The sequence below is a fragment of the Grammomys surdaster genome, unplaced genomic scaffold (assembly GCF_004785775.1).
Source record: "Grammomys surdaster isolate TR1022 unplaced genomic scaffold, NIH_TR_1.0 67, whole genome shotgun sequence".
In the NCBI taxonomy this organism is placed as follows: Eukaryota; Metazoa; Chordata; class Mammalia; order Rodentia; family Muridae; genus Grammomys; species Grammomys surdaster.
Genome location: NW_021604569.1, coordinates 843486 through 867351, shown reverse-complemented (window position 1 = coordinate 867351; position 23866 = coordinate 843486). Strand labels below are relative to the sequence as shown.

General features: G+C 45.2%; 1 protein-coding gene across 3 annotated transcripts in view; it reads right to left on the bottom strand.

Moving 5' to 3' along the window:
• Window positions 1-5701: 5701 nt before the first annotated feature.
• Sptbn1 (spectrin beta, non-erythrocytic 1) overlaps window positions 5702-23866 on the bottom strand; it is a 123756-nt gene continuing 105591 nt past the window's right edge. For 2 of the 3 annotated variants that reach the window (XM_028777985.1, XM_028777993.1), the window contains exons 26-35: window positions 20792-21036; window positions 19938-20076; window positions 18919-19003; window positions 16672-16868; window positions 15851-15960; window positions 15273-15336; window positions 10620-10858; window positions 9478-9651; window positions 7832-7874; window positions 5702-7014 (exon numbers count right to left, since the gene is read on the bottom strand). In XM_028777985.1, coding sequence (XP_028633818.1) covers window positions 6796-7014; window positions 7832-7874; window positions 9478-9651; window positions 10620-10858; window positions 15273-15336; window positions 15851-15960; window positions 16672-16868; window positions 18919-19003; window positions 19938-20076; window positions 20792-21036 — 1515 coding nt within the window. In that variant the 3' untranslated portion in view covers window positions 5702-6795. Of the gene's footprint in view, window positions 7015-7831; window positions 7875-9477; window positions 9652-10619; window positions 10859-13002; window positions 15337-15850; window positions 15961-16671; window positions 16869-18918; window positions 19004-19937; window positions 20077-20791; window positions 21037-23866 lie in introns of those variants that run through there. The other variant, XM_028778002.1, reaches the window with a different exon arrangement.

Below are 23866 nucleotides of genomic sequence, written 5' to 3'. Positions count from 1 at the left end.
TATATACCTGGTGGCCAGATTTTGTGTTTGATCCCTGCCAACCAGCAGTTGGATTAGATAGTGGAACATTCCCGCTTACAACTTTATTTTCTACACTGCTTGGATAATCTTGTTGCTTTTAACCTTTGAACCTTGTATCTCAAACAGATTGGTTGCCTTCACACAGGATCGCTGTCAGCAAGCTCAGATATTCATCATGGCAATTATCCATCACTATGAAGAACTGCATTGAATGCATGCTCACAGATCCTTTGGTCTGAATGTGGCTTTGGTCTGTATGGGAAAGAGTGTGCCAAAGATGGCCGGTTAGTCAAAGATGGGTAAGAGTGTTCTTGAGTGCCTATAGACCTAAGATAGAGGCATACATCAATAATAATGCTATGTATGTTTTCCTCCATGACAGGTAATAACGAGCAATGTAGATGCCAACCTAAGTCAGGCATGGTTGCCTGGCCACTCTTTAACCTAGACAGGATGAAATCTTGTGCTCCGTCCAGCTGCTGGCACTGCTCATCTTAAAAAACTAAAAAGGGGGAATTGTGCCTTTCCCCCCAGCCTTGAGCAGGCCTGAAAGACCTTGTTTACCACAATAGACCAAAAATAATAGGACCTAGGTGGAGGTGCCCACTTTGGCTGCATGCACAGCCTGCTACAGGAACATAGAAGAATAAGTGCCCACTGAGCTTGCCTTGAGACATCTCCGGCTGTGACAAAGGATGGGTTCCCCCACCCATGTCTAGCAATGACCAAGGATGGGTCCCCCTACCCATCTCTGGCTGAAGCAAGAAGGGGTTCAGTGGTGGGGCTTTCCCTTTAAATTAAGAGCTGAACATTAAACTTCAAGCCTTGATCAGAGAACTTTGTCTTGGCTTCATTTCCTCTTGCCCTCTGTCCCTTTCTTCATTTCCAGCCCCCCTTTCAGGTGAACCCAGTTGATCCTTGGCCACAGGCGGCCACACTTTGGGCCACCAAACACTTGCATACCTATGCATCTGCATAGAACCACACACCACACCACACGTAGGAACCTAGGCTTGGCCTGGGAGGTGGAGGCAGGAAGATTATCTAGGAGTTCCCACATACAAAAACATCAATCAATCAATCAATTAGTCTGGGTTTACACAGCTGTTGAGTGGACACAGCAGAGCTTCTGTGGTCTGTATTAGCCACTTCCCATGTAGCTGTGACAGCAATGTCTAATAGAAACACGGTAGGAATATTTAATTTTGCCTCATGGTTTCAGTAGTTTTAGTCCATTGTGGCTGGAGTGGTAGGCTTTTGGATATTCATGGAACTTGGAAATAAGAATGGTTAGAAACCAGAGCAGCAGGCCTGACCTCCAAAGACCCCAGAGATTTCATTCCCTCAGTCATGCTCAAAAGCCTGACAACAGTGCCACAAACAGCTTGAAAGGTGAACCCACAGGAGCCAGTTCCAGATGTCAACCATCCCATATCCAAGATGGCCCACCCTCGGGCTAGTTCTGGGTTACCATTAGCTTCCCCTTGCTGGCAGTTTCAAGGCCACTGCTTCCCAGCTCAGAGGAGCAGGAAGGAATGTAGTGGGCATTAGTACAGAGTGAGAGTGAGTGCTGGAGAGGGTGTCAGAATTCCAGTCCCTGGAATTATTTGTCTAAGCACAAATGCTGAACAGTATATGCCTCCCCTATGCAATCAAGATGTTACCACGGATGCAGATAACGTAACTCACAAGCTCAGCACATTGCTTGGCATGACATCATAGCCAATGTTACCTGTTACTATTAGCAAGATAAAGTCACTATCTGAGAACAAAGAGAGGAAACAAGTAAAACCAGTTTCTCCGCTCCCTATCTTGTCACCTTTGCAGGCTGACTGGCCTACGGGTTGTTCTTGCATGCTCAATTCTGCTCAAGCTCCTCATTTCTTAGCAAAGCACTTCTTTCTTCTATATGGTATGCTCACTCTCAACTCTATATCCACAGAGGCTAGGCCTACACAGCAGACCAAAGAGGAACCAGACAAACATCCTCCTTCCAAGATGTAGACATAACATAGCTGAGTGAAGATGAGGCGGTGAGACATACAGTCATAAGGTCAGGAAGGCCTTGTTGAAGCTTCAGACACTATGGTCTTGGCCCCAGCTCTGGCATGGGTGTCTTCCCTTCTTTGTGGTGACACTTCTGCTATTAGTACTAGCAATACCTCAGTGACTGCAGCATCACTCCGAGGTAACATGAGTGAGGTAACACGAGTAGAAGGCTAAGGGGAGCACCTCATACATGGACTAACAGCTAACACTTGTAAATGCTGGTTACAGCCAAAGTGGCAATGACACTTCTCTTGGTTGGGCTCTGAATGCTATACAAGCCCTCTACCAGCCCCAGAACCCGAGGACCATACCAGGGCTCTTCTTCCTTCTCCCTTCCAACCATGTTAAAGGCCTCAATTTAAATGAAAAGGTCCTATTCCCAAATTTAAATCCTTCCCCTCCTGAGGGATGTAGGACATTGTGCCTCCTTACAGCCTCTTTTGGAGGACTTTATTTCCAGTCTTTCTTCTTGTGGCCCCAACATTGCCACTGTCCAGTCTATTTCTGCTGGAACAACGAACAGAGCTCACCAAGGAGCAGACACAGGCTTTGAGTACAGGGCAAACAAGGGAGATTCTTCTCTATTCTCAACTCCAGGCTCTTCCTGCCTAGTGCTCTTCTCGCTGATCCTTTGGCAGGTGTGATTTACATAGGAATGCCCCCCCCCACCCCCAGTCATGTGTTTGAATGCTTGGCTCATAGGGAGTGGCACTATCAGAAGATGGAGCCTTGTTGGAAGAAGTGTGTCACTGTGAGGGCAAGCTTTGAAGTCTCCTACACTCAAGTTACGCCCAGTGTGGCAGTCCTGTGGATCAAGATGTAGAACTCTGATGGCTCAGAGGTTAGGAGCACTGGCTGTTCTTCTGGAGGCCCCGAGTTCAGTTCCCAGCAACCACATGGTGGCTTATAACCATCTGTAATGAGATCTGGTGCCCTGTTCTGACCTGCAGGTATCCATGTAGGCAGCACATAGATACATAATAAATCTTAAACAAAAAAACCTCTCAACTCCTCCTCTAGCACCATGTCTACCTGCATGCCATTCATCATGTTTCCTGCAAAGATGAACAATTACAGACTAAACCTCTGAAACTGTAAGCAGCCCCAATTAAATGTTTTCCTTTATAAGAGTTGTGGTCATGGTGGCTCTTCACAGCATTAAAACCTCAAGTAAGACAGGGATTTTGCTAATGTATAAATTTAAACGATTTATGTGTATGTGTGCCAGCATTTATGTATGTGCACCACAAGTATTCCTGGTACCTGTGGAAGCCAGAAAAGAGTGTTCCATCTCCTGGAATTATAGCTACAGCTGGATATGAGCTGCCAGATATGGGTACTGGGACCCACCCTGGCCCCTCTACAAGACCAGCCAAGTGCTCTTCACTGCTCGGCTGTCTCTCCAGACTCACACGGAAACTCGTATCACCCCACATCAGTTCTTTGTTGTTGACCTACAGGTATATCTGAAACATTCCTCTACCAGCTTCTGGAGCAGGGAGCTTTACCGATTGCACTTTAAGAGCAATAGGGACAGGGCCCCTTGAAGCCCTTCCTACTTAGTAATCAGTGTCTGTTCTCCCAAGTCAGCTGTGGTTGGAAGATAAAGGGGGAATATTAGGATCTTCGATGCTACTTGGGAAGCAGAGGCAGGTGGATCTCTAAGTCTGAGGACAGCCTGGACTACAGAGTGAGTTCCAGGACAGCCAGAGAACAGGCTTAAGTATGTTGGCAAACATTTTCAAAAGCAAAGTACTACCAGGTAGACAGAACTTGAGTTATATACAGGGTTGTTCACCTCTGAAATCTAGTACCTCCAGAAGGCAAGAGAGGCTGGAGCTACAGCAAGGAGTGTGGTACTTACACCCCGAGCACTGCTTCCTGGAGTGGCTGCAAGGAGTGTGGTACTTACACCCCGAGCACTGCTTCCTGGAGTGGCTGCAAGGAGTGTGGCACTTACCCCCTGAGCACTGCTTCCTGGAGTGGCTGGCACATAGCGGGTGCTCGGCAGAGGTAATGGGGGATACTTGTCATGGCACTGGCAGAAATCCTAGTCTAACCATCCTGGTCTCAGAGAGCAGAAGGCAAAGTATAAACTAAGATAAAATGATCACATGCGCACAGGAACAAGACCCTATAACCAACAAGGACAGACGTGGCAGGGGTGTTCAACAGCTGGCAGCAAGAAAGCCCAATTTATGCACCAAGCACTGGCTTCAACTCATACTCTCTGTGCCACCTCCATTAAGTGGGTAGGACAGTGTCCTCAGAATCTAAGCCTTGATTACATTATCAGCATTCCTAATGCTATGGCTCTTTAACACAGTTCTTCAGGTTATGGTGACCCCAACCATAAAATTGTTTTGTTGCTATTTCATAACTGTAATTTTGTTACTGTTATTAATCATGATATAAGTATGTGATATGCAGGATATCACGTATCTTGATCCAGAGGTCGAGCACCACTACCTTAGAAGAAGACCTTGGGTGGGAGATTAAAACAATGCGCAGCAGATTTCCCTCAGAGTAATAGAAATAATTCACTAAAATAATCTAAAATGGCAACTCCACCCCTGAGTAGATGCTCCTAGGGGATGTACTGTGTGTGCTGAGATTTGGCCTTAGTGCCTTGTGGAAATCTCCCATCCGTCCCAGACACTCCATAGAGAAAGCCCTGTGTCTGTAAGATAAAATTAGTTTCAGGAACCTGTTAGCATTCCTCTGCCTCTAGTCTCACTTGAGACACAATGGTTCTCCAAAGTGTGACAAATTCTCAAAGGGAGAAGGGAAGGCCAAGTGGTAACTTTCACAAGCCTTTTGCGCCCCCGTGGCCCCATCATGTCCGTCCACGCTCCAGGGTGTGTGGGGATGGGTACACAATAAACCAGGGCTCGGCAAGGTCCTGAGTGCAGAACGAGCTTTGCCTAGTGCTTTTGTTGAGTCCTAACCTTGACAGAAATAAAGTAAACTGTCTGCTGGACTTGAAAGACACCACAACCAAGATAGCCTCCGACTGTCCAAGATAGCCCTAACCACTGGGAAGTCCTGCAGCAAACCTGACACTGGAGAAGACTCAAAATAACTATGACTCCAGAGCAGTGTGAACATTAAAAAAGCCATGTCCAGTTGTTTGCATATTACCAAGGACAGCCTTTGTTCTATAAGGGGGAAGCAACAGGGGCAGTCCAGCCTTCCTTAGTCTACAGTGTTTACTCTCCCTTGTCCTTTTTCATAAAACATTTGCCTCTCCTGTGGAGGGCTCAGGCTACAACAATCTATAAAACATGAAAAGTGTCACCATTCATCATTCCTATTCATTCTTCACTTGCTACAGCTTTCAAAGCCAGGTATCCCTCCCTCCCTCCTCCCTCTCCCCCTTTCCCCCCCTCGAACACACGCGTGTGCACACACACAACCCCCTCCCTCCTTCCCTCTCTCTCTCTCCCTCCTTCTGTCTGTCTTTGACACACACACACAACACACACACACACACACACACACACACACACACAGTGTGACAGAGGGACCCAGACTCACCATATAATGCTTTCTGTTTGCTATTTCTTCCTTGGCTAATTCCCTATTAGGCTTGCTTGAACAGGAAAGGAGACACACCCATTAGTCACAAGGCTAGATTTAAAAGCATTTAATGACATAGCATATATTTAACAGATAGGGCAAAAGTTGAGAGGTACAGGTCGTACGGTGGAGCACCAGGCCTGAGCGCCCACTCCCTGTCCAGGCTCAGACTCTGGAGGTCATTCCTATCGATGCCATTTTGATTGTGCAGTAAGATGAAAATTTGTCATTACAATAGTTACAGTGACAGAGAAATGCACACTATGTATCAAATAGCAAATATAATGAAGCAAATTATAACAGTGTGGCCACGCACGAGCAAGTAACCATTAGAGTAACATTACTTTGTCCAGTAAATGCTTCAGTTCCACTTATACACTTAGCAATGATTTAAAGGGTTTATTATACATCTAGTTTTATTATACTTTGTACTAGAATTATCTCAAACATACAATATAATGTATTTCAGAAAAAAAAGATCGAAATTACAGATTATTTAAAACCTTATCAATTTTCTATTCCTTCTTGTATACTGACATTCTGAACTGTCACAGCAATTGATGCAGAAAAGCCGCATGTTGTGTTAGTAAGAGATGCCCAGTACAAATGGCTTGGCCTGTAGGTTAACATGGAGCTGCACCACGGCTGCAGCGAGAGGTCAGAACACACCATCTGTTTAATAAAGGCTACGCCCATCGTGGGCACTTGTAAGTCAAGACTCAGGGTAACCACGGAAGTGAAGGGAGAGTAGTGTCAGGAAATCGGTCCATCGTCTCTGGAGAGCACAGGAAATATTGAGTAAGCACCGCTGCCTTGCATACCAACAGCATCAGAGGCGGGTTATTTCCAACACAGCCTCACAAAATTGAGGAACAGTTTAAATATTGAGATCTAATCTATATAATTTCATTAAAAAAATCTGGCCTTCCCTCTGTACCTCAAACTTTTTAAACTTGGAGATAAAGTGTTTAGGTATGTTTCCCCCACCCCTCAGAAATACTCTATAAATTAAAAAATTTATTTAAAAAAAAAAAGAAAAAAAAATCAACTACATGGAGGAACATTAGGCACAGAGTAATGTGTTGGTCTGAGCTTGCATGCTGGACTCTTACTAAAGGTAAGAGAAGGGCAGGACAACAGGGAAGTTCACTTCTTCTTGCCGAAAAGGCTGAACCGCTTCTCTTTGTCTTTCTCTTTGTCCTTCTCCCTCTTGCCAGGACTGGACTCGCTGGTGATGGTGACGACGCTGGTGGGTAAGGTCTGCGCCCGGCTGGATGCTGGCGTACTCTGGGTGCTGGCGGACGTGTCGTGTTTGTCAGAGGAGATGGCAGAGGAGATAGCCTGGATCCATGTGTTCATTTCCTCCTAGATAAGAGGAAGAGACACAGGGAAGACTCGGTCAAGAGGGGTCGGCATCAGGAGTTCCGGCCTTTACCTCCATGACGATCCAAGCCTGACAGCTAGAAGGCTTGGCAGCAGTGCCTCTAATAGGGGCACTGTCCTTCAATGCCTACCTGCTTTCTCAGTACCACAGAAAGGCCCAATGCTCTGCACCTGTAGGCCATCACTCTGGGATACAGTCCTACCTACCTACCTACCACAAGAGCTAGGAGACTAGTCTCAGGCTGCGAGATATCACGCTCATTCTAGAAAGTACTCTTCCTTTTTCATTCGTGTGTGTGTGTGGACACATGAGTTCAAGGTCATCAGAAGATAATTTTTCAGAGTCAATTCTCTCTTTATATAAAGTATGTCCTGGGGATCACACTCAAGTTATCAGCCTTGGTGGCAGGCCCTTTACCAACCAAGCCATCTTACAAGTCCCCACGCCCCCTTTCCACAGTTATTTCTCTTGGTGAAAGGGGCCTTTTAAAATTTAAATTGCTGCACGTGTTGCTAATGACAATGAAGTACAGTGCAGAGGCTTTGGACTGGACATCAGGACACACACTCATTCCTGGGTCCCTGTGCCTTGCTCTAAGAAGTAGCAGGCAAGGGCCTTGCTCCTAGTTTCCAGGGAATCTACTGGATGCTGGTCTAGCATCCCTCCCTTAATGAGGGACAAAATGGTATTTGCTTCCTTTAGCCCAGTGTTGGAGGCTGAAGACCAGACAGTTGAATATCCCACAAGTACTTCCATGAACGCTGGCATCTGAGAAAACAAGACCAAGGAGTAACTTACGTCATCTTTGGCTTGGAAGAGGTACTCGTTTCCGTCACTTAGTCTGTAATTCCAAGAAAATTACATTTTATAATTATGTAGGTAACAATTTCATATTAGAAAGTTAAAAAAATATAAATAAAAACTACAGGCCAGGTGTGGTGGTTCACACCTTTAATCCCAGTACTTGGGAGGGAGAGGTAGGTGATCTCTGGGAGTTTGAGGCCAGCCTGGTCTATAGATCAATTTCCAAGACAACCGGGGAACTTCGTCTCAAAAAAAACAAAAAAACCAAACAACCAAACAACCAACCAAAAACAAACAAAAAAAAAAACAGAAAAAAAAAACCAAAAAAAAAAAAAAACCCAAACCAATCAAACAAACAAACAAAAAATCAAAACAAACAAAACCCTGTAATACCCTTATCTAGGGTGGGTTACAAGCAGGCCAAGGGCTTTACCTCAGAGATGCTACATGGGTTACTGGCCAGGCCTGGAGATGTGCAGTGGCCCGACAATGGTTCCTGGTCATTAAGAAGTCACACATTCACCAGATAAATCCAATATGAACAGGGAATTTGGTGCTTTAATCCAACAGAAAGATCAAAAAAGTCCAACCTCCGGAAGGTTTGGCTTTGTTATGGCCAATACCACTTGGATTCTTAATTGTTGACCAGAAATGAATTCAAGAGAAAGCTTGAGTAGGAACTGACTCTGCGGTCCATGGAGGGGTGCTAAGATGGAACAGCAAAGAGGTCAGGCTATCTGGGACTCAAAATGTCTGTCTCTGACCCAAAGGCCCACTAGACTCCTCAAGAGAGCATGTCAGCGCCAACCATAATCCCGTGCTCGATCCTTTGCCCAACTAAGATGAACCTCATCAGATTCAAAGCGACAGAACCAATCAGCAGCACACTAAATGACCAGCCGTCAAGAGGCTTTACTTCTTGCACTTACCAAGGTATTTTGAAGATATGTATGTCTGCACATTCATGAAGGTCAAAAAGACAACGCACAAGAGGACCTCTCCTCCCTTCCCTTCCTCTCGCTTTCCACCATGTGGGTTCTGAGGAGGGAGGCTGTGTAATCAGGCTTGGCAACAAGCACCTTTACCGCTGAGCAACCTCTCTCACCCACCTTGCGTTATCATCTTTTTGTACTTTGAGAAATGACATGGTTTGCCCATTATCTAAACCCAAGGAACATGGGTGTGGATGTGGTGTGAGGGGGTGTCTTCCACAAGGAGGCGTCATTTGGATGCGGAAGTGTGGGAAGAGCTGGGGAGGATGGCCTGCCCCACCCAAGTGCTTCCTGTGTGCCTCCTCAGGCTCTAGGATGACTCACAGTACCTATCTGGAGCAAGAATGGTAATTCCTTAATCTGCATAAGCCAGGACAGCTCAAGACAGGGGTTTTAAAGCTCCCTTTATATACTTCGATGTTACCAGCCCACAGCAGTGTCAGGAACAGTGTGTTACAGGTCAGGAAATGAAGGCTCCTCTTCCTCTGGGTCCAGATATACAACCAGGCCCAGGGAAGAACAGCCTTGGTTCCACACAATCAACCCAGCAAGTCTCAGTGCACTGCGTGTGGACTGGATACTCACTTTGTGGGGAAGCCAGCCTCAGTGAGATGACACCCCCAGACAGCCAGGAGCTTGAAAACTCACCTTAGCTTGAACACGTGCTTCTTCTTCTTGTAATCAAGGGCCACTTCACAGATGGCCTCTTTCAAACTCACAGGGACCTCACTGTGGTAGGGGATGCCAGAGGCAGCACTCTTGGCATCTTTATAGAAGCCCATTTCTTGGTTATTTATGACACAATAAACATTGTGCCAGGACCTGAGCGGGTACAGCAGAGAAAGAAGTATCAAGGCTCTGTGCTCACCCATGCCGAAAGAATCTCTATGAAAACCATCTTCACACACGGACTACCCCTTATCCAAAGCTTCTCTAAACTGAATCTATACGAATACCAGCCCTCGTCCCAATCTCTTTGGAACAGTGCACTCGGCTGAGGATGCAGCTCTGTATCAGAGAACATGCGAGTTGCCGTCCCTTCTGTCACATGTTGCCCCCAAAGCTTTTCACTGATGTTCAGGAACACAGACAAGGATCCTGATTCTCAAGCACAATCTCCCCAAGCCTTAGTGACGACATACTTTCTGTGGTCCAGCTACCGACAAAAGGGTCCTTAGTATTAAGGGATCCCTTTGGGGAGCTAGACTCAGGTATGTGCCAACAGTATACAAGGGACAAAATGTTAGAATACGATACCTTCATGAGAACCTCAGACTGGAACCTTACTCAACACAGACACAAGCCTTTGTACAGTGGACACTCCACGTGTACAGTAATCTAGACATCTGGCAGACTAGCTGAGCGCACAAGCTTTGGAATTATATGTGATTTTCACCTCAGTTTTACCATTTACTGGATGTCTATAAAAGTATGCTTCCTACAACTTCTCAGAGATCCTATTTTCTCACTGGCTAAATAGTAAATGTAGACCCTGGTGGGAGACGGTCATCTGAAGACTCCTACAGAAAAACGCGTTATCTGTGAATGCTAGATCCCTACAATGAAGCCGCTCTGCTTCACAAGACTGTTCAACTTTGCTACAGTGAACTCCTTCTCAGGACCGTTCCTGAGATTCCCGCCCATCGAGCACTCTACTGTCACTCCACTTCTCAACACATTGGTCACACAAGGATGACAAGCTCTGACCTTCTGAATACCAATCCTGCATAGTACTGGGCCACCTCCACACGGGTGACTTCCCTCCCCACTTTCCCATGTGCTGTCTTTACCTGCTCGAGGCTTTCTTATTGTGGGCCTCCCACTCATGCTTCCGATTGAGGAAGCCTTCCATCTGGGCCGCGGGCGTCTCCAGGGTCCTGGCTGGCAGGGTGGCAGCACTCTGGGCCGGAAGTGCAGATTTGGCCTTGCGGTCCGAGGTGGGAGAGGGAACGGGACTCGACTCTTTGGAGCTCGTCCTCTGCTCAGCAGCACCGTTGACCATTTCACTTGTTTCTGTGGTTCCTGCCATCTAGGGACAGCGGAGAGGCCATTCAGAGAACCCCGAGAGCAAGGGAGGACCACATCCGCACTGACTCGCACACGTGGCTGTGTATAAATGCCTGGCACAGATGGAGGCAGTGCAGTAAAACCAGTGCACACCCCGCAAAGCCAGCTGGACACCAAGGACATTAGAAGGTGGGAATGGATTAATGCCCGCCCGCTTGCGGGGAAATGAGAAAAGCGAAATGCCAGTATGAGTTTTACTGCACTCTGCTCCTCTGATTACTCCATTCTCGCTAACATAGCTCAGACCATCTCCTCTTATGGTTACTTTAAAACACAAAGACAATGGGAACAATCACACATATTAAGTATGAGAGTGGACGTTATACAGCAGCCACCTTACATCCAAGGGCATCACCAGAAGGGCTGGAGTTGAAGCAAAAGGGCATTCACAACAGATGGAGACAATCCTATCAGAGCTACACAGCATTCCCCCAGATGCAACAAGTAAACACCTTTGGTTTCTGAAAGAGGCTCCCTGCTTCTTCTCCCACACCCTCCTCTCCAGATCACCAGAAACACATGCAGAAATTAGGACAACAGTCATGCATTTCACATCTATCATCCCCGTTAGACTTTGGAACTTAAGAGCTGGAAGGAAATGAGGCAAGTCCACAAACACCAACTGAACCACATCTGCCCAAGTTGATTGTGAGTGGGTTGTAGTTTGTGTTAAAGGAGCTGAAAAAGCCAATCACAGTCACTCAACACCACACAGCTATTTACCCCCAAACAAAGACTGAACCAGGGCCTTCCCCATCACGGGTGGTTGATCACGGTGCCTTGCTGCACTGAGACGCCTTGCTGCACTGAGACGGGAACCCAGAGACAGCCAGGCTTCCAGCGGCTTTGACCCTTCAGTCTGGAGACGTCTTCAGGAGCGTTCCTTCCCAAGCTCACTTAAATTGTAACCCACACGGGTTTTCGGCTTTGGAAATGTAGTAGGGTCTTGATTCATTATCGTTTTCGGCCTGTGTACCATCAACTGTGTACCATTAACTGTAGCAGCCCCTGGCTGATACACCCAGGGCATGGATTAGCAAGTTACTAAAGCTGGGTGTGGCTGATGCTTTAGTAGATTACAGACAACCTGCACCCCTCATACACAGACAAACATGGAAGTATCAATGGCACAGTCATTAGCTACAGTCCCCCACCACTGCTGCCCAGAGTCAGAGTGACACCCAGTTAGCAGCAACCTTGGCGATATAAGCGGCAGACTGACCACCACCCACTTCAACACTCGGATCTGTCAACTCTCTTGTTTAGGTCTTATCTAGACTGATGGACCCTGCTTATTTTAAACAAAGCTAATAATCTGGAAAAATGGTAACGAAAACTCAGTAGAAGGGTATGAAATTATATGCAAACTAGTATAATCAGCATCAAGGTTTAGGGTGTGACTGGAGACTATGCAATCTTAAGGTTGTTTTTGATTAAAATTCTCTATTCTCATACCAATATGGTAAATGGATTATCAGGGGAGAAAGACACGGGGTGGGGGACAGGGTGCTTAGCTGGCCTGGCTGCGAAAGCAGAGCCTGCGGGTGTGGTCTGAGCAACAGGCTGCTACACTTTCTCTCTCCTCTCTTCTTCTTTGCTTTGTCTTGCTGTGCTGCCCAGGATGGGCTCTAACTCCTAATCCTCCTGCCAGAGTGTTCCCAGTGGTGGGGATCGAAAGTCTATCCTACTACCCCTGGATTCTCCTTTCACTGTTAAGGGCAAGCTGGATGAGGGGAAATAATCAAAGCCCAAGTCAAAACAATGTTGAGGGATCTTACAGTTGACAAATCTCTTCTAGTGGGATCTCAGGAAACGCATGTAAGGAGCACGTGTGAGCCGGTGTGGAGGCCTGAGCCGGTGTGAGTGGAGAGGAAAATGGGTTAGTACGTACAGACACCAGGGTAAAAAAAAATTTAGTGCTGCAGCTTTGATGTGGAAACCACTAGTGGCTGGGTGGGCAGAAGTTTATCTAGAAATGGCTATAATTTATCAGAGCTGGTCACACTTCAAGGTAGCTGAAGACAAGGGAAGTCTCTTCGGATGGAAATTCTGCAGCAAAAATTTTTTCTTTGGAGTTAGAAGGAAAGAGAAAACCCCACACCAGTATGCAGAGATAATTAATGTTTATGCAAATGAAATCACTAACCAAGAAAACAATGAAAATAAAAGGACAAAATGAACTTTAATGGACATGTGCTGTAAGCATGCCAACAAATAAAGAAACAAAATGACCTTTAATGGACATGTGCTGCAAGCATGCGAGCAGACACCACACATCACTAGGACAGACGTCAAAAGCGAATCACAGTGCTATGATCCAACAGTGGTACACGTATGTGATCAGCCCCCACCCCACCCCACGCACATCTTGTTGCTTCTCTTTAGCAATTAGTTCAGAGTGCTTCTGTGGCCAGGCACATCTGAGGCACTGAAATCAGGATGTGAACATGAACGCAACATGACAAGCAGTAGCACAGGAAACACCTGATTTGTTTTCAAAGGACATGAAGCAACACCATTTTCGAGTTCATTAACATGAGTCTCTGCATCATCATCCAAAAGAATACACTGCTTTTTCTTCTTCCAATACAATCCAATTGTTAATTAAAAACAGAGACAAAAATAGGCAGCAGAGCAAATGCTAAGCAGTATCATAGCACTCCTGTCTTGTGTGCTTATGTGCGTTTTGTCTTTTGATATAAAAAAGCATTAAAATTTGGTATCAGTCTGGATGACACAAAACATAAACACACAGCACATATATGGAAACATCATATATAAGTAAGTATGATCATGTATACTATATTATATATATATGATCAGTGACACAGTATGATTTGTGGCCATAAAGACATGTTCAGGGAACCCTAGTGACCAAAAGAAAAAGCTATAGTTTTTTTTTTTTTTTCCTAATATAAATTTGGATGTATTTTAAGGCAGAGACCCAATAATGATGCATACTAGCCCGGAGTATAAGAAGCTTGGTATCTATCTAGATACCTATCTACGGTTACAGGTAGATAGATATGTACATAGAGATTAGGAAGAACAAACAAGATGCTATATGATGTTATCCTGACAAAAGAAAAAAAAATGCATCATGAAATGAAAAGACAAATTAGACTTAGCTCATGGAAAACACATACCAAACAGGGCTCTGACTCCACTAAGACATCTAAATATGGCAAACGAGCAAGGGAGTGTCTTAAAGGCTTTGCTGCAATGAGGGTTTGGTTTGGTTCTGATCAGAACCAGGAAATCACCCCTTTACCAGCTTGTACTCCTAAGAAAAAGGATCTCTGTTAAAATGTTTTCAATCCCTACTAGTGGCCAATACATGCCATCCCAAGGACGAGATTCATTTGAGATACAAGAGTTTCCGTCAATAGAGACACTGAAGTAGCCCTCTAGGGCCAGGACACCTCTGCAAGTGCTCCCAGGCACGGGGCATTGAGTGTACCATTCAAGTAATCAGGATGAACCAAAATGGCTTTTGTTCCATTTGCCTAAAAAATTAAAACAGTTTGATAGCCTGAAGTCTCTGACTGATGTCTGGTAGGCAGGCTCCTAAAACATGCCAAGAGCTGCTGGCATCTGGTACGTCCTGAACGCTGGCAGTGGTAACATTGACCAACACAGAACTGGTGGCAGCAATCAGTGGGCTGTACCATGTGTTGCACAGAAGCCTACATTTCTGGGTTGAGGACTTGGCAGAAAAGAGAGGATTATTGGGCTTATACAAAGTAATAAATGACCCGAGGGTCTCAGAACATTTGGGGTCCTGCACCTAAAGCTTAAGCACTTCCCAACAAGACTCAGCTTCTTTTGGGCCATTTGATGAATGCATTCTCCATGGAATGTTTACAGAACAACTGCAGGCCGAACCTTAGTAGTAAGTGCTTCTTCCTTACAAACCGCTCTTCCTAGTTACTAAACGACTATAGGTTAATAATACTTGTAAGTAACACAGCACCTATAGCAGAGTACTGTGTCCTGTTAGTGTAACTTGTGTGTGCCGTACCTGTTAGATTCTAATTTCTTCATTATGCTATAATTTAATTTCAATTACTCATGTAAAATCTTAAAGTAAAAAGCTCACAATAAATAAACAAAAATTAAGTATGCTGCGTTGAGGCAGTGAGGGTCCAAATAAACATAAATTAAATGCAAACAAATGTGAAACCAAGGAAAGCTATGAATTAAGTAAAAAATTTAACACTCTGGGTGACGTGGTAGCCAAAAGGTCAAAGGATGTGGACAGAGTGGTTCTTGACATACGGTAGTGAACTTCACAGTCCAGACCATGAGTGGTCACTGGCTGTCCGTCTGCTATTAAAGTTTTTGTAGTTTTGGTACGTTTGAGAGCGGTAACTAACCCGTGGAGATCCCTGCTCAGCCGGCAAACCGTTCTGGGAAACTTGGTCTCCTTTTGAAGTGTCCCTGTTAGGGTGAGATTGGAAAAAGGAAGGGAAGGACAGAAGGGGAAGAGAAAGAGGGAAGAGAGAAGGAAAAAACAAGTGTGAGCACTCTTCTTCTACACAATGTCATGTTGTTACACCTGGCACTCCTACATGTCTTAGACAGTCCCTAAAATAGTTAAGCCTTCAGAAACACTTTGCCACCACCCCCACCTGGTAAATCCACTTCAGACATTCTCATGGAGCTTACAGCCTACCAACAGCAAATAGGAAATCAGTTCTCCCCTATCACAGAATCACTGGCTTGAAATCTGAGTGGTGCCTCTATCCAGTGAGTCACCCAGAGAAGTGTGTCTGTGTGTCCTGGTGCTCCCCCTCCTCCACATTTCACTCCGTTGTGCGACTGTTCTCAACTGTCACTTGGTATGGCTGTGTGATTCTCAAAGGTACAGATGAGATAATGAGCAGGAAAGATCTGGTCCTGGCTCTACAAGACTCAGAACAGACTGTAGCCTCCTGTGCTTCCAGTGCCTCACCATTGCTGGGACTCGGCCTCCTCTGAGACCTTCGTGCTTGGCTCTGGAGATGGCGGCCGCCTCTTTCTTTCTTCTTCCTCTTGCTGTCTGCGCACTTCCAGTAGCTCCAACTACAGGAGAATAAGCTGCTGTTTATCAGGGCTAAGGCCTTTGCTGCTTTTGAAGAAAGTTTGAGAAACCCAGGAGACTTTTTCTATAATGGTTCATGCTGGACAACCTCGAAGGTCAACACTCCAAGTATAATGGCGTTATGTCCATGAGCACTGTAGCTACAATCTAAAACTGCAGGGAATGGAGGGCTGTCTACCCTAGCTGGAAGACTCCTTTGGATGGTTCACTTCCCTCTGGGAATAGAGAATTCAAAATTAACTCTGTATCTTCTTAACTTTGTTGAGAGGGAAAAGTTGCTGGGGTTTTAAACCAGACTTTCCATGAAGTCTCAATAAAAACCCACCATGGACCCACAAAAACATTCAAGGAAGCCATCTGTATTGTAGCAGAGAAACAGGGAAAAGAAATTAAAGCCACAGAATAGTCTTCCTGAAATGAATCCATTCCATAAGCAACACATATATTGTAAAAGAATTCTGTTTTGACACATAGTCACTCCCCAGAAGCACCGGTGGCAAGCATCCATGTTCTATGAGCATAGACGACCAGAAGGAGAAGAAGAGCCAGTGCTCAAGCCCTACAGTAGAGCTGTGGCTGGCAGAGACTGTCTGGAATGGAGAGCACTTAATAGTAGTCCAAGATCGAGATATGATCTGATGCCCATTTGATTCCCGGAATTCACACAAACAGGACATCTCTCGGACACTTACTGTTGTCAGCCTTTCCAGGGCAGAGAATCTCTCATCCCAGGTCGCTGCAGACTTTTCAAATGCCTCATGGCGCTTAATAAGCTTCTCCACTTCATCTACACTCTGTCCAATTTCACGGCTGGATAGGTACGGTTCCTGTCCGAGCAGCCAAGCCTCTGCCACACTGGCGTCCCTTGAGAACTGATGGACCTCCAAAACTGCACAGGGAAGAGTGAGTGTCCGTCACAGGGCCACACGATGGCTCTGCCCTAAGCATCGCCACCTTATCATCTATGCTACCAAATGCCATCAAATGTAAACACAGTGAGCCACACAGGTAAGAATGTTGTAAGAATAGGGGTAAATTGCTTTAATTGGATTTTGACTTAACCTAATATATTAAAAAAAATACAATTTTAACACAACACTTTTCTGTCTACCAAATATGAATTTAAGTTAAATTTTATAAGTAAGCACATAGTACAAAAATTTAAGATGATTTTTATTTTCCAAGAGCCATATGTGGACAGTGGCTCTCAGGGGGACTAAACAGGCCTAAAATTTACTCTGGTCATATGGCCCTAATTCTAAGAGATCAGATCTCAGAGCCCTTACAGGACACACAACCTATACATGCCAGACTATGCAGGAATTCACACAGCAGTTTGTGTTAGGTTGAAATCCAGTTTTCTCTTGGGGGATTGAGAGAGGAGGAATACTAATGAAGGGGGAAGACAGGGTCTTGTCCTCCATGTGAGGAAATTTCTCCTCCCAATGTAGTTATGAGGAAGTGGATTAGAACCTGGCTTAGCTGACTGCCAGTGCACATTCATAGCATCTCATTCAGCAGTGCCTGTCAGTCAGATTAGAACCTGCTGTGAGCTGTATCACTGGGCCAGGAATAGGCTAGCCATCTCATTTTGACATTATGATGGACGCCACATCGTATCAATTAACAAGAAGCTAGGGAACTGTCAATTCTTCAAGGCAGGCAGCAGGCAAATCATCACTGTACACCCAGACTGTAGCCTGGTATCTAGTTCACAGCAGGTATGACATAGGTTTTGCTACACAGAATGAAACTGTCCCAGAGTTCTCAACACCTGCAAATGAAATCCTCAATAACAGAATGGCCCCAAATAGAACATCAGAGGGCTCTGGGCTCAACTGGGTTTTCTACACAACTTCAGTTTTTACTAAGAGTCTACAACATATAGGAATGGGGTTAGAAAACAAGACAAGACCCTCAAGCATCAACACGGTATGTTAGAATAGAGTTTTAAAAAAAGTTTGAATTGAACTAGTTTTAATGTTCAAATCAACCATGAGGTGCTATTTTCTTTCTTTCTTTCTTTTTTTTTTTTTTAAATGAGGTGCTATTCTTAATACTGTACATTTTAAATCCAGTGAGGGCTCATAGTTTTAAGTTAACTGGGGTTACACAGAGAGGAAAGGGAGAGGGAGAGGAAGAGAAAGAGAGAGGAAGGTGGAGAAAGGGATGAGTGGGGAAAGAGGGGAGAGGGAGGAAAAGAGAAGGAGAGGTAGAGAGGGAAGGGGAGAGAGGAAGGGAGAAAGGGGTAGGAGGAGGGAGAGAGAGGGAGATAGAGGAAGTAGAGAGAGGTAAAGAAAAGAAAGGAGGGGGGAGAGTAATTCAAGGTGTGTACCACCACACCCTGCACACTTCTATTGTGTGTGTGTGTATTCATCTGCCACCACATCCTGCACACTTCTATTTTGTGTGTGTGTATTCATCTGCCACCACACCCTGCACGCTTCTATTGTGTGTGTGTGTATTCATCTGCCACCACACCCTGCACGCTTCTATTGTATGTGTATTCATCTGCCACCACACCCTGCACACTTCTATTGTGTGTGTGTGTGTGTGTGTGTGTGTATTCATCTGCCACCACACCCTGTACAACTTCTATTGTGTGTGTGTTCATCTGAGTCTAGGTGCACACAGAAGCTGGAGATGTTAAGATGCTCTGGAGCTGGAGATGTACAGGGTGTGGCCTCTGACATGGTTGCTGGGAACCAAACTCAGGTCCTCTGGGAGAGCAGGAAGTGCTCCTAACTGCTGAGCCATCTCTTTAGTCAGCCCCAATAACTTCCTAAAAACAGTACTCAGTGTGAATACACTGAGAAAGAAACACTTAAAATTTGAAATCATTAAGTAATAATACAACATTGATTAAAGCAGAAATATCAATTTGTATACTTTCCATGGATCCATAGGAAGAACATAAAAGAAATAAAGTATGTCCTTACTCAGTCTTAACCACTCCCACCGGTCTTCCCACTTGTCAATCATTTCTTTTCTTTTCTCCGTCAACTGCAGTAACTTTTCCTTGATCTGCACAAAAACAAGGACCTTAATTAAAATATCGCAACCTTTTGTCTGTCCCGGATGAGCACTTTGTACAAGAAAATGTATTTCCCCTAAGCTGCTAAGTATCAGCTTTAATGTATTATTTCCTGTCTTAAGAGTGGAGAGAAGAGCACAGCTAGTTTCTCAGAAGAGGTGGGAGTTCTATCCAAAGCTGCCTGTGCTGAGGAGGTAGCAAACAGCGTGCTGCCCCACTAGACTCTGGGGCTCCCTGAAACAGTAACGTCTATGAAGAGAAGGACAGTAATACTGACAAAGCCTTGGCTTTTCTAAGAGACGTCCACTCCTGTGAAGAATGCTACAAAAGGGACATCAGTGCCACCGTCCTGACCAGGGCTGCAGCCATCCACCAATGAGGCCAAAGGCAACAGCGTTAAGTGACAGCCAGAGCCATCCCACTGAGGAGTTCACAGGCTGTTTTATACCTGGAACCCTCAAAAATTATCTCTGGCCAAACAATTACTGGGTTTGGGTCTACAGTTTTATTTAACAGTTATTCTAGGCAGACAGAATAAGCTTCAAAATGATGCAAAGAAGTGCACTCACTTGCACGTGTATTGTAGGCCCTGTACTCAAGCACACAACTACAAAGAAGGAAAATATTAGAAAAGCTGCAACTACACCGAACATGTGGACATGGCTTTTGTCATTCCTTACTATAGTACAACAATGATTTACCCTGTGTTAGGTATTACTCGGGGTCCAGAGATGTTCTAAAGTTATGAATAAATCTTATGCCATTTTACATACTGTATCTAACCATCCATGGATTCTAGTGTTCACAGAGGTCCTGGAACCAATCCCTGTGAACTGTGGGAGACTTCAAAGACAAAATAAAATCATTTTACGTGCTAACACTGGCTGAGTTCATGTCAGGTTCCAAAGCAAAGCAGCATCCTACCTCCTCAGAAGCATAGTGTTTCCTTGCCAGCAGGGATTTCCCAAGTTCAATGCAAGCTGTAAAGCTGTCATTGCGAGCATCGATTTCAGCTTTGATACCTTGATGATTATTCATTAACAGTTCAACAGATGACACATCCCTATAAGAAAGTAACATCTCCTTTGAGAGACGAAGCTTTTCAAATAAACATGTAGATTTTAAAACTCATAATTTGAAGGAAACTGACAGCCTAATTTGTCTTTTTTAGGGCTGATTTGCAGCCCAAACTCAGGCCGAGTCACTAAAACTCAGGACCAGCTAACTCCGTAATGCTCAAAGAAAGGCTTCATCAAGTGCATACAAGAAAACCACTGGATTTATGTTTATATCTTTACCCTTAAATGCAATGCAGGCAGACACTCCTTCAAGAAGGCACAAAGGCAGTTCCAACAAAGACCAGCCTGACAGGACAGGCTGATGGAACAGCTGACGTCCAGCTGTGGAGAGAAGCACTCAGGAAGCTGACGCCTCTACTCATATACTAACATCTTCACTGCTTTGAAAGAAACCAAACTAAAGGGAAGACACCGACCATTTCAGTTCCAGACGCTGGACACAAATGTCAAGGGGGAACATTACCGCTGTGATGTACATGGAAACAGAGACTTTAATACAACAAAGAGAGAGAAAAATAACTCCAAAAAGCCTGGTTGGGAAGGTGCAGGTGAGTGTGCAGCATGGGGGTGTGGGAGTGAGAACCCAGAGGAAAGGAACACTACCAAGGCTCTTTGTTCCACGGCAGCATGTGTGGCAAAACAGAGGTAGTGGAGCTCTTTTCTCAACACCACACCTTTGAGGCAGGGAGGGAGCCTTACCGTGGTTTCTCCTGGGCCTCGATCTGCCGGATGACATCTTCCATCCAGAGCATGAGGTCACGAACCATGCTGAAGAAGCGGAACTTGTCTCCTGTGTCTACTAGCCGCACCCTGCGACCCTCACAAGCATCCAGCAGGGACTTCCAGGCTTCCAGGACCTCGTTCTCACGCTTCTGGATGTCGTCAGCCTTGTCCCCTGCGTAGGCTGCCTGGAGGCGGGCTGCATCCTCCTGCAGCTGCCTCACCTGCAAAGCCACAGGGGAGAAGAGCTAGGTTTCACTACTGTGGCCTTGACACCATCACCCCTTCCTTCCTTCCCTACTGTTTCACCATAAACAGCAATGGGAAGGAGCTGTAGGTTGCTGGGTCTGTGCCTCTTAACAGCTCTTGTTTCACTGGGAAGAGCCAAGTCACAAAACCTCAAACCAACTGAATTCCATTATTAAGTTCTGTTCAAACAATGAAAGACATAAAATGCTACAGGAACACAGAGAAGTCCCGTAGCCTGGGATGTGCAGACAGACCTGAGTATGGTCACATCTAGATATATTCCAAGAGAAGAAATAGCTTGACTGGCTGGGTGTGCTGGCACACACCTATAGTCCCCAAATTTGCAAGGCAGAGGGAGGAGGATCAGGAGTTCAAGGTCATCCTCAACTGTACAGTGAATTCCAGGACAGACTAACTTTTAAAAATAAGTGGGAGTGGGTGGGCTGACAGATAGGTAAAGGCACTTGACACATAAGCCTGATGATGCCAGGTGAACACTGGAACACACAATGGTAGAAGGAGACCACTACAGAGCTGTCATTTGACCCACAGAGTCATACATGCCCCAACAGCATACCAAATATTGTTTTAAAAGTACAGACAGTATGCTGAACACTACTTTCTGTGTCAAAGAGTGAAAAACAGGCTATCACTTTAGGTAATGATAGAGGTTTGTCATTATAGGAGAAACCAGTGGCTATTTTATATTCTTTTCTTCCTCTTCTTCCTCCTTTTTTTTTTTGAGACAGGGTCTCACTATCTAGCCCTGGCTGTCCTGGAACTCACTATGTAAGCAGGCTGGCCTCAAACTCAGAGGTCCATCTGCCTCTGCCTCCCGAGTGTAAGGACTAAATGTGTGCACCGCTTCACCCACTACCTTATCCTTGTCCATGTTCACTGTGTTGTGCATGAGACACTTCCCCATCAGCAGTGCTACACATCAGGACTCGTGTCTGACATCATCTGCTGATAAACTATGTGACCAAAGTCTACAGTCCTGGATAAGCCTTTCAGGACTGTAAGGGAGATTATTTGGAGAAATGCCAGATGAGGCTCTTCCAGGGACAATGAGATGGGGCCACCCAATGCTATGATTTGGGAGAAGGTGAATTATTTGACCCTTAATTGTACAAAAGGACTTTAAGCAGTGGCAAGACCACGGAGTTTCTAAAAACATACACAGAAAAATCATGGGATTTGGTTTCCATGGGGACTTGATTTCCATGTTCTGTGGTTCTTGGGGAAATAGTCTCTAATTCTGAATTACACTTAAGGTATGTAAATCAGATTACCACGAGCAAATTGTAGGAAATTACATGAAAATCAATTTCCTTGTCTTCCAAGTTATCATTTCTTGTGCCTCTGGCTACTTAATTATAGGGTTTCTCAGTGAGAAGATGGGAGCAGCTAGCACAATGAACGCTCACACAAGAAGAGCGAAGGACCACCATGGCCACCCAAGACTGCTCCTGCTCTGTATGGATACCGGTGGGTCAGGGCCTGCAGGAAGGCCACACATTTTATTGCTTTACAGTGATATGGTGAGGGAGGTGGAATCCAACAGACTTGAGGGGCTGGTTTCTTGGCTGTGGGTACTAAGCCTCAACAGTCTCATGAGGCAAAAGTATTTAATGAAAAAACAGGGAATGACTCTCTCTCTCTCTCTGAAGCATCCTATAGTTTTAAAAGTAAATGGAGAAGGACCTAGTTCTTAATTGTCTCCAGACTTCTCAAAAGCACCCTTTGGCATTTGTTAAAAACAGTAAGAGGGATACATTCACAGATCTAACCGTTTTACAAGGGTCATCTCAATCCTCAAAGCAGCAGGAAAACCAGGCACAGAGAGGTAAATTAACTCATGGCCACAGAGAATGCGAGAATCAAGACTCTAGAGGGCAGTTAAAAACACCAGGAGGCAAGAGGGGCCCTCTACAGCCGAAGTCCTGAGTACTGAAGCATAGTGAGGTGATACTCACCTGAGCCCGCCTGGACCAAGTCTAGGCCTTTTTTCTTGGGAGAGGGGCTAAGTATTTATTAGAATATAGCCTCTGCCCACTCATTTTCCCATTGGTTCTTTATCCTAAGACTGCACTCATATCCAATGGAGACCACACAGCCACAAAGTAAAGAATATACTCCATCTAGCCTTCCGCTGACTCAGTACAGACCATTTGCTCTCAATAAGCAAGAACAGAACTCCTGACCACCTCAGGATTAAAAAAATTAGCCAAAATTGGCTTCCTCTCCAAATTGGGAACACTAATTTGGAGGGAAGAGGGGACCATTTTTCAACTGGAAGAACTAAGACTAATGAGGAAACTAGAGATGAAAAGGCAAAAAAAGGAGAGACGGAACACACTATCGGATCTCACTGTTCCACTGTTCTCTCAACATCCTCAAAACTGCTTTAGTGCTAAGCCACTTGACAGAGTGCTGGCACTAGAAGATCAGGTATGTCAAACTGTGAGGGTTGAATCTCTACTAGGCAGAAGCTGGGACCACCTGAGAAAAGGGAGGGAAGTGGCGAGAGGGAACATGGGATGAGCAGTGGCGGACAGGGGAATGGTGGCAAAAAATATAAAGACATTTATCAAAATGACATGAGATTTCTCACTTCCTATGCTAACACAAAGAATTAATAAGAGCAATCAATGCAGAAAAATAAACCTGCAGTGTTAAATGAAAACGTATAGATTTCCCCTTTGGGATGGCTGGCAGAAGACACTGAGGTACTGTTCTCACAGTGATCCTGAGGGTCACTTAGCACAACAGTAACGTGTACTGAGGCCTTACCTGTGCATCTGC